At 40.4% G+C, this 15,097-nt stretch overlaps 1 protein-coding gene across 4 annotated transcripts in view; it reads left to right on the top strand.

The window, feature by feature from the left end:
• The window catches only part of tbc1d14 (TBC1 domain family, member 14), a 36,330-nt gene that overhangs the window by 17,765 nt on the left and 3,468 nt on the right, over positions 1-15,097 (top strand). For all 4 annotated transcript variants that reach the window (XM_026352714.1, XM_026352716.2, XM_026352715.2 and 1 more), the window contains 10 exons: positions 3,293-3,417; positions 4,648-4,730; positions 4,882-4,999; positions 7,041-7,147; positions 9,036-9,116; positions 9,194-9,282; positions 9,637-9,708; positions 11,872-12,000; positions 13,203-13,312; positions 14,817-15,075. In XM_026352714.1, coding sequence (XP_026208499.1) covers positions 3,293-3,417; positions 4,648-4,730; positions 4,882-4,999; positions 7,041-7,147; positions 9,036-9,116; positions 9,194-9,282; positions 9,637-9,708; positions 11,872-12,000; positions 13,203-13,312; positions 14,817-15,075 — 1,173 coding nt within the window. The remainder of the gene's footprint in view (positions 1-3,292; positions 3,418-4,647; positions 4,731-4,881; positions 5,000-7,040; positions 7,148-9,035; positions 9,117-9,193; positions 9,283-9,636; positions 9,709-11,871; positions 12,001-13,202; positions 13,313-14,816; positions 15,076-15,097) is intronic.

Genomic DNA, 15,097 nt, shown 5'->3' on the forward strand with positions numbered 1-15,097 from the left:
CACACAAAACTATTTGTTTTTAGACTTTCTAATCTCCAGGTGTGAGCAATCTAGGAGTTTTTAACCTAATGATCAACAGCTGATATGAGGTCAAACATTAATGTTGATTTGGTTCAAAGGGTCAAAAGCCAAAAGGTTAGAAACTATTGGTGTAGATCCCTGAAAAGTGGTGGCATACGATGTAAGTTTTGGGATAAGATCTGAACCCAGTTAAGACACATGCATATGGCTAGTTGTCAAACTTGAATAGTGTGGCCTTGTTGAACCACAGGGACATTTTTTCCTGGAACTATGACCCTTTTGAGGAGGAAACCAAAGAAACCAGGGTCTAAATTTAGGTCCATTGTTGTAGTTTTGTTCTTAAGGGGTAATACTTTCTTACCTGAACTATCGGGATGAAGCAATCGGTGTTGGAATATTGCTGGTCAAATTATTGGTCAGATACAGAGTGGAGCAGCCCAAGATATTTTGGGAGCAGTGGGCTGACGATTAAGTCCAGTCAGCAACATTTATGGTTTTGATAGTTAGAAGGCTAATTTACTTCATCTTCCTGCAGCTTTTACCCCAGTGGTTAAATGCAAATTACATTTCGCTGTTGGGTACTTTAACTCTATATCCTGTATTTATGTTCCTGGGAAGCAGAAGTACCAGAAACATTCTGGTAGAAACACCAAAAGCACTTAATGTCAAGTAAACTGTGACTAATATCAAATGTCAGGTCAGAATCATTATGTTGCTTTCCTATTGTCTGTTTAAACAGTTTCTTATAGCACACACCAGAGTGGCAGAGTGGATATAAGCAGCTTTCGTTTTGTGACAGAGGATTTTGTACTCTTACTGTTGCATAGAGCTCTGAACGGAAGTGTCAGTGAAGTAATGTGCTATGTCCTTTTTTTTTTTTTTTTTTTTTTTGTGCTGATTCACATGTAGAACTAGTTGTTGAGTAGAAATGTACAGTAATGTGGTTATCTTTCACTGCTTTTAGTTCTATACTATCCGTCTTGTTGTTAAAACAACAGTATAAATTGTTTCTCACTCTACATACTTGAAGTACTGTGGTCGTTTCACTCTTTGCACAACACATTTCTCTACCTATAGACACCTCTCAGTGCAGTGTCACACACATCCTATCTTGTGTTTCACCTTGTTGGTAGCACCTGCATTGCTGAACAGATGCCAGGTTGTCTTCCCCGCCTCCTCCCCATGCTATCTTACTCCCCACTTCCTCCCTCTCCCTCTCTCTGCAGTATCCATCCGTTCCCAGGGTGTGAAGCTCTGGCTTGCCTTTTTATCGACCACCAGCTGTTCTTTTAGGTTCACAGTGGCTTTAATAAACCCGGCAGCTGTGCATGTATGTTACCATTGTCATAAGACAAAATGCTATTTTTGTAAGAGATTAAACAAACGTTTGACACAATAATGAACTTTTTTTTCTATAAGTCTTTGTAAGCTGATAAAAATTATTATATAGACAGAAAGTGAACAGAAATGCTAACATGGGGCTGGTGACTCAGTGCAGGTCTACCTATTAATCACCTCTATTCTTCAGGGACACAGGATCAGTTTTCCATTAGCACTCCAGCTTCCAGCATCACACATCTTACCCCCCACCCCCACCCTACCCCCTCTATCACTCTGCTCTTCTGTGTCAACTCCCTTTATGTCCAAACATTAAGAAATGTTTTTGGCAAATTACTCTAAGGCTTTCATATCTTCCCCCTTTTCCTCCTCCTCACCTATTTTACATCATTCTGTTCGTGAATTAGCTTTTCTTTCATTTTGTTTGAACTGAAGTAGTTTTCTTGCTAGGCTAGGGGAAGAAACACCTTTTTAGTCTTTAGGAGACAAGTAGACAACTGTTTCCTCACGTTTCTTTTTTTAAACTCACTCACCTCATTGAGTATATACCTTGACGTTCTTAAAGGCAGAGCTCAACCCTGATCATCAACCCCTGCTCTGCTCATTTTCTAACTAAATACCAAAGCCAGTTAACTTTTCTTTTCCCACTTCACTATCATTAGAGATATCTAGAAATCATGCCCCCCCCCATACCAGGTTAAAATTATACAGTGTACAGTGTTTACTTTAGTTGTGCCCTGTGAACATGCTACATGAAAGGCTTACATATCAGTCAGTTGTACTTTGTGTTTAGTGCCAGTTGACAAGTATTAGCTTGCTCACACATTATAGAATAGTTGAATAGTTGAAATAGATGCTTTGAGAAATATAAATAGAAATCAATATCTTTGCACAAACTCTGTGAGCCCACAAATTGTAGCTTTGTACAGCAAACAAAGTGTAACTGGCTCACTGGTGAGTGTGTCCCTTCTCAAGCAATGATTCACTCTGATTCAATTATCTTTATTTGTCCCCCAGGGCCAATGGAGACTGGACTCTGGTACAATAGACAGCAACACAAAGACAGATTAATGACATGGGCTGCATCACATACACACACACATGCACATAAAGAGTGCCCTGTTGAAGGAATAGATTTTCCTGCGTGCATTGTGGCCTGTGCTGCTCAATGTGTCCCTGTGGCAACACAATGTTAAGCTGATTGCTTGCAGACATCACCCTGCATTATTAACTAGCTCAACGCACACTAGAGGCAATTTTAGACACACACTGGGTGGTGTGCGCACTCATATTGCTCTTGTCCCATTTTCAGTGTCTTCCAAATAATATATCAATATATATATCAATCACTAAACTATGAGTCTTCTACAACTCTCCCTGAATTATGGATTCTAGCTTCAGAGCCACACACACACACACACACACACACACACACACACACACACACACACACACACACAGTGGCCTTGTGTTAAACTGCTGCATGGCCTTAGCTGTCACATGGCCTCCTCGTTCTGTAGGTCTGTATCTCGCTCCCAGTGGTGAAGCAGAGATCACACACTTATTAGACACCAGCTGACACATTCTCAGGGGCCATAAGAGCATTGTCACAACATTTCTCAGTGTTCCTGTGTAATCTAAATACACAAGAAGTGGGGAAAAAGTGTTGGGACATCCCTTTTCTTTTTCCCACTTCTGACAGCAGCATTTCGTTTAAGATCACGCTTGTTCATGTTTGTATGTCCTGTTGGCTGTTGGTAAACACTATAGAGCAAATATTTCTAGCTCCATCCTTCGTTCCGTGCGTGTGTCTAGATGATACATGTAACTAAATACAGCCCAAATTAAACTAACAAAAGCAAGTTGGTTTTGTAATTAAATCTTTATTTCTTGTTAGGCCTTGTCTAAACCGATGCATTGTGGTTGTTCGCAGGAATATGAAACAAAGAGTGGCAAAGCTGGACCTGGCAACCCAACGTCACCCAGGCAGAGCGTGAGGAAAAACCTGGACTTTGAGCCCCTTTCCACCACTGCACTTATACTGGAGGACAGACCTGCGTATGTAAACATAAACGTTTCATATGTTGTTAGTTTTCCCTCTCTCTCACAGCCAGTGGCGTTTGCTTATTAGACAGTGAAGTCACATGTGCCGTCTTCCTATCTCCATCTTTCCCTCATTCCCTCTTTAAAAGCCCTCCTGCCTCTGCCAGGTCATTAGACTCCTTTCAGTATTGTTCCAGCACTCTCTGTCCTCCTTTGTATCACAGACTGTAAAAGAGAAGTGCTGCTGAAAATTTAATGACCCTCCCTCAACCTGGCTCCATTACCCTTTTTTAGCATTTTGCATTTTGTGGACATGCAGACTGACACATGCTGGACCATTATTCATTCAGTGTTGCTCTACCTACTGTATGTTTCTACTCGGAGAACACAGTGAATGAAACATTGACCTTGTGGTAACATGGGGAAGTTTATTCTAGCACCATGACTAGCAAAACTGTGAGTTCAGCTGCAGCTCAGGCTCTCTTGCTTCATGCGGCCTCCCTTATCTTTAATCTTTTTACTGTTGCCCTCTGCTGGTCGAAGGAAATGTCACATACCTTGTCCTTCAAAGTTGGTGTTGTTGAATTAGAAGTATTAGAGGCCTTTTATAGAAAGAGTAGCCTATTGAAATAATTAGCATTGGTAAGGTCTTCTTGGCTCTGGTATTCCACATTGAGATTTTATCATGATGAAGCTGAAAACAATTGTAAACAAAGAGAACAAGTTGAAAATTGCTGATGTCACCCTTTAACTCCAGGTGAGTTTATTAGCTTGGTCTGGACCTGCCGGCCTCATCCTAGGGTTCATCAACAGTTGAGATGGGGGAAGAAATAGTAACCTTACCTTGAGTTTTGTGTGACCAGTATTTTCAAATATGTCCTTAGGGTCCATTTAGTAGCTGTTTTAAAGCTTTCACTCAAATGATACTCTCCATCTGTACTGTCCTGTGCAAATTATTTAGCAATATTTAAAACCTTGGATTAAAGAGACTTTGAGACTGTTTAGTCACCTGCAGTTTCCCAAGTTAGGCGTGAACTTTTATACACTGCTGTGTGTTGTGTGTAATGTAAATCAATTATAGGCACAGTCAAGTTAACCAAAGTCAGTGAACTTCTCCTGTCGTTTGTATAATTTCTTCTTTTTCTTCAAGCATGATCAATGCAGTGAAACCTCAGAGACCACATAGTTTCTAATCTATTTACTTGTGTACGTGTGTGTGTGTGTGTGTGTGTGTGTGTGTTACAGTAATCTGCCTGCCAAGCCAGCTGAGGAAGCACAGAAACACAGACAGCAGTATGAAGAGATGGTGGCACAGGCCAAAAAGAGAGGTGAAGCTTATTTAACAGAACACATTTTTCCTGCATGTTTTATTAAGGCTCAGCACACAACAGAATTGACCTTTTCAGCCTGGTTTCTCCTTCACTTGATTAATTTCCCTGTTTTTGTAGCTAATGTCTCTGTTCATGCTCCTGTCTGTAGAGCTGAAGGACGCTCAGAAGAGGAAGAAGCAGCTAGAGGATCGATGCAAGCTTGAAGAGAGCATAGGCTCAGCTGCTCAGACATGGAACCAGGAAATTTTACCTAACTGGAGTACAGTGTGAGTACACTCTTCAGGGTTGTTTTTACTCTGTAAATCTCTGTAAACAACCTTTTTTCTTACTTAACTTCTTTACAGAGATAAAGAATCATCAGTACAATCACTGGTAAAACAAAAACAAAAAAAACACTTTGTCCCAATACCCCATTTCAGTGGTGTAAATCCGTACTATTGGAAAACATCGTTATCTTTGAGATTTGACATATTTTCTAAGAATATTCATTGCCATTACTTTAGATAACCTAGTAACTGTAAATGAGAGAAGATTTGTCAACCCTTTTATTTCGGTTTCATTTTTGGGCAGATTTGTATGTGACTTGTCTTTTCTTTAAGCTACTGCACTCGATGGCATCATTGCAGTCTTTTGTCGTGTACTTTATGTGCACGCTTACTAGGGGAGGAATGGTTTGAGTAAAACATCTCACCTGTTCATTTCTCTAGTCACATTTTATTGGGAGAAAGAAGCTCTGCACCAGTAACCCAGTGACCCTTGGTGGATATGGATGATCTGCCAAGTGCAGCAGTTAGTGTTGAAAATAGCAAGAGGACAAGCAAAGTACAGTTAGAGGGTCTGCCGGCATTGTTTCGGTCTGCTGTATGGGAGTGTTACAGATTTAGTGTTACATGTGACTATGATGGAGGAAAATGTTCTGTGTGCAAGCACTGCGCAACACATTTACAGTAACAGCAATATAATGAACCGTTTAAGAAAACCCTGGTGTGTTTGTTGAAAGCACAATGAGAAAAGGGTCAGGTAGGAAACACCTCTGTTTTTCCCTGCTGGATTTAGATAGCCTTTACATGCAGGTTCTGACAGGACGGCATCCATAACTAAAGCACTGGGTGTGTTCATAGCAAAACAGATGCTGCCCTACAGATTATAAGCATGTATTTACTGCCTTTGAGCCAATGCAAAAGCAACACAATGATTCCTCAAACTTTATGAAGAGGCTTGATGAGGAATTGTCCAACACAGCCAAACGTATTTTCAGTTAAGATAAAAAGTTTTGAAAGTTTGCATTAAAATCTTGTTTTGACAATGAAGAAGTGTAAACAGTTTGCAAAGCATGTTGAAATTGACAGTGAGCTCTCCCCTGCTTTAACCAAATCATACCAAACTGAAACACTGTGATATGAACTGAATGGTGAATGTTGTGAATGGCTCCACCCCTAACGCTTACTCATCTTACTAGAGTACTGTGAGTGCTCAACATTTCGTTCCAGTGCTCAACGTCATTGATGTGTCACCCTCTGTTTTCATGTATTGTTTTGAAGGCCCTGCCTAAATGTGACAGGACTTGTTGTGAGACAAAAACGTTGAGAAGCATCCAGATTCCTCAGGGACGCCCTTCAGAATAAAAACAGTCAAATGCTTTCAGTCAGTTGTGTCATGTTTTTCTGTGTAGTAATCATTCAGTGACTGTGTTTAGGAAGCACTGTGTTGCAGCATGTAGTGAACAGCTGCTGTAGCTCTGCACTGCAAAGACAAAATACTGTATAATACACGTGCAGACTTAATGATTAATTATAGGTCTAATAAAACACAACCTGTTTTACAGGCATAACTGTAACACAGATTTAAATGAATTTTACCTTTGTTATAGCTCTTAGTCATATATACTAATGACATTACACTTGAATACTGCCACTCCTGCAGCTTTGTTAGACTCTGAACTAAGATTAGTACTCAAGATCTCAAACATGAAAACTGTGAAGCTCTTGTGTAGAGAGTTTGTGTTTATGTGCTCTTGTTTTGTTCTTATTCTTATCTTCTTTAGGTAGATAAGATATATTTTATGTTGCCACAACAATACAAATGTAATGTTGTGAATTTGAAGGGGGGTACTGGGAAATGCAGGCTAAACAAACAGGAGTGCAAAAACGCTGGATTAAGGATTAGTTTTACTCTGAAGAAAAGTCATTTCCTGCGCTTCATGACTGCCACCTGGTGGCGTTGCCCGATAAGTGATGCTTTTCTCCTCATGAAATACAGCTATTGTACAGTGTCTTTACTTTCTCCCCACATTTCACCCTTCTCCAGGTGTACATCTCGAAGAGTGAGGGACCTGTGGTGGCAGGGCATTCCACCCAGTGTGAGAGGCAAAGTGTGGAGCCTGGCTGTGGGCAATGAGCTCAACATCACACACGGTGCGTAGAAGTGACTTTGCTTTGAGGTCACAAAGAAAAGACTTAAACCATTTAACTGTTCTTAACCTGTGATTGTCCTGTGCTCATGTGCACAGTTACCTGCTCGCTCTTTGTTAATCGGCTAAAAATCTGTTGGTATCAACTACACAGACTCTACATTAAAGATACACACACACACACACACACATAAAGAATATCGATTTGAATTGGTGCTCCTCCTTGCAAGCAGAGAGTGTGTGTGTGTGTGTGTGTGTGTGTGTGTGTGTGTGTGTGTGTGTGTGTGTGTGTGTGTGTGTGTGTGTGTGTGTGTGTGTGTGTGTGTGTGTGTGTATAATCTCCATCCAGAAGTAATTGAAATGCTGCTTGTTCCCTTTCGTACTAGAAAAATCACTGGACCATGCTCCTTCTTAATGGACAAACTCTTTCTTCTCACATTTATCTCTATGACTCTTATTCAATTACAAAAAACGAGACAAATTGCTACATGAGTGTGAGTGTGGGTGTGGGTGTGTGTGTGAACTCCTCAGCACCCTCGGGGCCACTTGCAGATAAGTGCTCTCTGACTGCTGAGCTGTCCCACTCTGCTTTGTGCTGCTCAGCCCTTTAAATAGAGCACAGTCCAGTGCACTATCACTACACACCCATTTATACAAAGCTCAGTCTTTTCAGAGTTGTCCATCTTTTCATAAGCAGCAGCTAAGTAACAGTATTCACTGACATCAGTTGAAGCAGTTTCATTACAGTTGCTAATGATACTTCAAGGATTTGTGTTTTTTTGCTTAGTGAGCTATTGCTAGTGGTAGTGGGGTTACTGCTGCTACCTCCTATGACACTAAGCCTCCAAAAGCTTAGGTCTACATATAGAGCACAGAAGTGTGCTAAAAGTTAGTGACAGGAATCTTTGGGAATCTCATTATTGATTGCTATCCTGGGCCTGCACAATTTGAAAAATGTCAGTGCTGTATTTTGTTTTTCACTCTCTATTGCAATAATTTTTGTATTTGGACGATGCTTTCTATTCTTCCCCACAGGAGGGTACTGTCTACTTAACCACAAAAGTACAGTGGAAGTCTTGAAACCATCCCCAGACTCAGACGTTGCTAGAGGCTTTAGCCTGCAGAAATGCTATGATATGATATATGATATGACAAAACGATCATAAACACGGAAGCAGATAATGAATGCTGACCTAATTTACCTTGTTGAGAAATGTAGTTTTCTTAAGTTGTTAACCCTCCAGTATGTTTTGTTGCCTGGATGTGAACTGATCTCTATCAGGATATAAGGTTTCAATCACACATCCCCTATCTGTGGTTTCACAATTTCACTCCAAATCACATCTTGATTCAAAACTGATTGTAGTAGGGACCTGAAACCTTTTCTGTTTATTGAAATAACAATGCTTTGTTCATACTGTTCACTTGTGTCCTTTGGTTGTGTTTCTGTAAATATGCAGTGATCTGTAAAACTGTCTAATTACTAAAGGGTATCTTCACATCTGGCTGCCCTTCTTATGTCAGCTCCATGTTATTCTCCACAGTTAATATTAACATGCTGCTGTTGGGTTCAGAACACGGTCTGGGCCCCGAGTGCAGAGCTCCACGTCGTGTCTTAGAAAGCTCATTATTTCAGTTTAGCATCTCATCAGTAGAGGGCAGCCACAGGTCAGAGCACATGCCCAGACGTCCCGTGTGCTGCTACAAAATAAATGGCTTCTGAATTGCAGGCAGATATGTCTGCTTTAATCACCTTTAGTGTTACTGCTTCAGAGAGCTGAATCCTTTCGTCACCTCAAGTGGTTTCTGTCCAGTCATCATGTTCTCACCTCAGTGTCTTTATTCTCTGTCGTCCCCTCTTCTCTCATAATGACTGTACTGTGTCTCCACAGAGCTGTTTAACATCTGCCTGGCCCGAGCAAAAGAGAAGTGGAGGACCACGGCAGCACCTGCCACAGAGCCTGAAACTGAAGGTAGACAACAAATACAAGGTCTGTCCTTCACATTTTCTGTTCTACTTTATTTTAGTCATATATTCACTGTCTTCCAGATGCTGATTCTTCAGACAGGGAGTCGAGCCTGGAGCTGATCAAGCTGGACATATCAAGAACTTTCCCCCAACTGTGTATCTTCCAGAAGGTCAGCCATCACTAACAACACTATGGCGCCTGATGAAGGCTTTTTCCTTGTTGCCCACTAAATGTGTTGCCTTTCACAAAGCAGATAATAGCAAACGGCAGAGAAAACAAACATTGAATATAGGAGTTAAAAGTGGCACTTAAAGGCTACATGCTACAGTTTTTCATCTAGTCCTCTTTTTTTTTTTTGGTCAATTAAACTTTTTCTGCATTTCCCTGGAAACATTGCTCTGATATTAATACATCAAAGCAAATCTGAACACTGGAACCTCTGTGGAATTTTCTGTGTACGTGTGAGTGTTTATATTTGGCTCGGATTTTCCATTGTCTTCATTATTCCTTTGTTCGTCATCAGGGCGGGCCTTATCACGATGTGCTGCACAGCATTCTCGGAGCGTACACTTGTTACCGGCCAGACGTTGGCTATGTAAGTCACACACCCAAGCAGAACATCTTGTAGTGATTCTTCTTCTTCTTCAATTGCTCACACTTATACTGCAAGTATTGTATGGTGTTCATGCATGTGTGATTCCTGATGTGAGTTTGTGTTTGTTACGTTAGGGAGAAGTATTTAGACGTTATGTGCACCTAGTGTAATGAAGGTCAACAATGACACATAACTTCCACAACACCTCCTCTGGTCTGTTGTTAGCCTTGAGTAAGCTAAATTTGATTGTGGCTGGGATGAGTGACATCTTCAAACATTTGAATTCCACGGGAGCTCATTGGGTAGGATGAGTGAAAAGGCAATATTCATGTCTGTGTAAGCCCCTGTTAGTGGGACACTCTGAGGAAATGAATGCAGAATGTGGGAACAGTGGTGGTGGTTTATAACTGCCATTTACTGCCACGGTAAATAGACAAACAAACTACAGTGTGTATCCATGCTGCTGAAGAGGTTATTCAAAGTAGCCAGTAAGATTATTATGTGACTCACTGCCACAAAACGAGCTTCCCTGTCTCTGTGGCAGCAAGAATTAGGTTGTCGAGTTTCTGTCCGTCTCATGCTTGTAAACACTATATCTCAGGAACGCCTGGAGGGAATTCTTTCAAAACTGGCACAAATTTACAGTTTTCAAGTTTACTTGGACTAATGGGTGAACTTGGAACACAAATCTGAACAGACATGAATGTGAAGTGCAGTTTGACTGGTTGACAGAGGCGTACAATGCAAAGGCAGTAATTCTAGTTGTTTTCACTGTAATTTATTCTTTACCCTCTGTTTCTAGTTTCTTAGTCTTTTTTTTTTACTCCCAAACCATCTTACTTACAGATTAGTTCTCTTTGTGCTGTATTTCCATGTGGAACGAGGACCAAAACACGACTGCAATCAGCCGGTAGATAGATTAAATGTTAGACGCGGGCTCATGTCAGGCTGGAGTTTTGTTGTGTGCACACAGTAGAATATAAGTCATCTTTGTACTGCGTTTTTACTGGCAGTCAGAAATCTAACTCCCTCAACTACCTCGAAAAACCACAAGTTGACAGACATGAAATTAGATCACAGATCATCAGCTCAGCTCAACTCAACTGATAATTACTTATTAATTACATAACTGGCGTTAACATGAACAAATCACTCACATGCTCAGATTTTTGTGTCAAATGAAGGTAGTGATAATTGGCTTGTAAAAGGTGGTGGCCTGTGGTACGTTTTTATTTTAGCCTCTGAATTTCCACATCACGACAGAACATATGAAGCTCTGCACGTCAGCACAGTTGTCCAATCAGAAGCTTCAAGTCGCTTCGTTTTCAGTATGTTTCCACGGTGCAGTGCCCAGCGGTTTGGGGTACAGCATTTCTGCTGCGCTTAGGTGTGATTTCCCACTCACCTGATCTTAACAACTTTTCCTTTCAGTAACTCTTCTCTTCTTTTCCCAATTCTACCTCTGTTTGCATGACTCTTGACACTGTCTGCTCTTACACGCCTGGCCTTCATGATGCTTGAACGTCTGATTCATGTTTTGAACTGGATTTTTTTTGATCAGTGTGAAATTCTCTAATTATCTAGTGTCATTATAAAACTGATGGGTGATCATTGCGAGCGCTTTTTTTTGGCAAAGATCACCAGATCACATGCTGTGCTCACTGAACTCTGAACACTGAAGTCATATTTGCACTTCAGAGCCGCAGTGTGCATATAGATGCTGCGGTTTGTCTAAGTGCTCCTCACCACAGGCCCGTGCATACTGAATTTCTCTATAAATGACTGTGACTTCCTGCACTGACCCCCAACCCATGAGCTGCTACACACACACACACACACACACACACACACACACAAGCTGTACATTCACCTTTGTGCACAGGTTTTTTGGTTTTGTTTTGCATCAGCACTACATCCAGACTGAAGCTGATCTGCTCATTGTAACACACACTTATAAATTAGATGTTGTAAAGCACTTTCGTAGAAATTAGTAGAAATGTCAGTGATGCACTATTTACCTGTAGCAGGTGTTAACTTTCCATCCTCACGTACAGTCCAAGTAGTCCAACTGTACTACCACGTTTTTTTTTACAAGCTGTTGACAGAGTTGTAACCGTTTTCCACTTATATGTGTTTGTGCAAACGGTGTGTGTGTTTGTGTAGGTGCAGGGAATGTCGTTTATAGCAGCAGTGCTGATCCTGAACCTGGACACAGCTGATGCCTTCATAGCTTTCGCCAACCTGCTCAACAAACCCTGTCAGATGGCCTTCTTCAGAGTCGACCACAGCCTTGTGAGAAAACACACACACACACACACACACACACACACACACACACACACACACACACACACACACACACACTTTTCCCGCATCAAAACTAAAATTACACACGCCTACTCACTTCACATATTGTCTTTAAACACAAATTACACACACTGGAGTTTCTACAGGTTGATACCAGAGTAAACTATACTCATTTCTTCAACACTAAGGCTCATTTTTTACCTCAGAAACGTTACATTTACCAGCAAAGTGCAGAAACCAAAAAAGTTATTGGACGGAAAAAAAATGCAAGATCGAATGGAAATATCTACATCATGTTGAGATCTGAATCAAATTATGAAACCAAGAATACAACAGAACTTCTTCATATGTATTAGAAAGAATGAATGTGATAAAAAAGACACAACAATGCATATATTTAAATATTGAAATAATTAAAAAAGAGAGTTACAGCATAACATATTGACAGTGGAATACAGTCATTTGTAGTCTATTAACATTTGAGCAGCTTGAGTATATTAAAGAAATAGTTGTTAGAAAATGAAGTGTGATTATTCAGTTTAAAGAATCGTTTAAGTCATTGAAATTATGAATGCAATTAATAGTTATTTGCATTATTGACAAATGTATCTTATATTTTCTTGTTGCAATTCTTTTTTTATTTGAATTTATTATTTATTACATGTCATTGAAAGAAAAACTGGCCATAACACTTTCCCAAAGCTGAAGCTGATCTCTTTCTCAGATGTTTTTTCTCCAGAGATGACCTTTGACATTGTGGACGACCAAAGAAACAAGCAAATTTTAATAATTCAGAGAAACCAAATTGTTTTAAAACAGTTAATCCTTTCATTATCCATTTGACTTGTTTAAAAAATGCATTAAACATTGCAGCTGTTTTAAATAATCAAACACTCGAAATTTTTAACTTTGACATTTTCAAACCCACCGGTATCTGTTACTAGATCAAGCATTCATTCTTTACACCCGTCTTCTTGTTGACATGTTGACGCCACACAAATCTTTGAGTCTTGAAGAGTCAAACTATCCCATCATCCTCTGTGCTGCCTGTTTACATTTTGTTCTTCCAGGCGCTCGGGTTACCTCGCTGTTGTCCATTTCTATTAATGACTCACGAAGCTGCTTATTAAACACAGTTATGTGGTTTGTGTGTGTTACTATATGACCTCCTTCTTTTGTCTCCACAGATGTTGACCTACTTTGCAGCATTTGAAGTGTTCTTTGAAGAAAATTTACCAAAGCTCTTTGCACATTTTAAGAAAAACAACTTGACCCCTGATATTTATTTAATCGACTGGTGAGTTTCAACCCTTTTCTTTCTCTTCTTCTTCTAAAAGTAATTTTTTGTTTTGTTTCCTCTTTGTTCCATTTGCATGCAGTGATCAAACAAATTAGTGATTTTTTTTTAAAACAGTTTTTATGACACCTAAGAGAAAAGGAAAACATTTTTTAACCACCTTCCATAATGGGCAACAACATTGCTCTAAATATTCATGAAGCCAAAATATCCCAAGATGTTCACCACCTATGTGCAGAGTGCACTTTGTCTTCCGTCCTACAGAAATCGTGTTACATCATCACAAAACATGACTCTCACATTAAATATGTTGCAGTTTCAGTGTCAAGTGTGTTTCTGAGAACACAGGCCAGGCTGTGTGGGCAGCCGTCTGTATTAGTGAGCTCCGCCCACTCTCAGGGGAAATTTCTATTACTGTTGAACTCTCACTTCGCATATCACTGGTACCACTAACAGCAGCCCAGTGCTTTTCAGTTTATTGTTTAGCTGTCTTACTGTTTTATATCACTCTTACTGCTCATGTCAACATTGTCAGGCCACACAATTTTAATGACTTCTCAACAGCCAAACCACACTGCACCTGCTCACCACTAAACTGCCACCAATCTTCACATAAATATCTTGTTAAACGTTTCTGTTAACAGCTTGTTTCTTGTTCACTGAGGGCGACACAATATGAGTTATTGCAGAATGTTAAGATTTAGTGTAAATGAGTCAAATTGTAGTCCGAAATAGTTGTTTTAGACTAAATGTACAGGACTGAATAGTTTAAGGAGACCAGCAGTTAATGTTTTCAAGCACAAAACTTAAGAAAGAGCTGAAAAAACTTCAACAAAAGCAGTTTCAGTGAGTTTTGGTGATCACTTGTTTATTTTATAACAGGAGGAACTCCAAGTTCTAAACACCGAGTACAATGTGTGTGGTTATTCTGTAGCAACCTTGTTTCATTTGCATCTAATTTAGTCAAGGCAAACACAGTAAATAAAAAGATTGTTCAACTCTTTACACAAAATTACACACAAATAAGCTAATTATTTGGCTGGAGTGGGCTTTGGGCTTGAGCGGGAGTGGCCCGACACAAGTTATGAACTTAACCTTCACTATACTGCCTTCAGATCCTTCAGTTCAGATGTTAATGACCTGAAGGGAACAGTTAGTTGTAATTAGACTGCTAAAGTCCTACTTTGATAGTTGATAATGCTCGTTTGATTGAATAACAGGCAAAAAGTTCAAAAGCAGCATCTGTGATAGTAAGGAGGGGCATTAGACTGGCGTCTGTAAAGACACTCTCAATGCTGCTAATGTCTTTTTCAGGCAAGGCCTTGATTAACTTAACAAGACCATGTCAAACCACATTCAGCACCTATTGCAGCAGGAGGACCTGTCATCTACTTTAAACCTTTGGTGCATTATGCAGTGTTAGCAGTGTTGAAAGAAGGGGCTGAACACACATTAACTCAACATGGTTCTCTCTCTCTGTCCTCCCCCGTGCTGGTCCCTCCAGGATCTTCACTTTGTACAGTAAGTCGCTGCCTTTGGACCTGGCCTGTCGGGTGTGGGACGTGTTTTGCAGAGACAACGAGGAGTTCCTGTTCCGTACGGCGCTGGGACTGCTGCGTCTCTACCAAGACGTCCTGACTTGCATGGACTTCATCCACATGGCTCAGTTCCTTACGCGCCTGCCCGACCTCATCCCGGCTGAGCAGCTCTTCCAGCACATCGCCTCTATTCACATGACCAGCCGTAACAGGAAGTGGGCACAGGTGGGATGTCAAAGCTTTACAT

This window comes from Anabas testudineus, chromosome 18 (assembly GCF_900324465.2).
Source record: "Anabas testudineus chromosome 18, fAnaTes1.2, whole genome shotgun sequence".
In the NCBI taxonomy this organism is placed as follows: domain Eukaryota; kingdom Metazoa; phylum Chordata; class Actinopteri; order Anabantiformes; family Anabantidae; genus Anabas; species Anabas testudineus.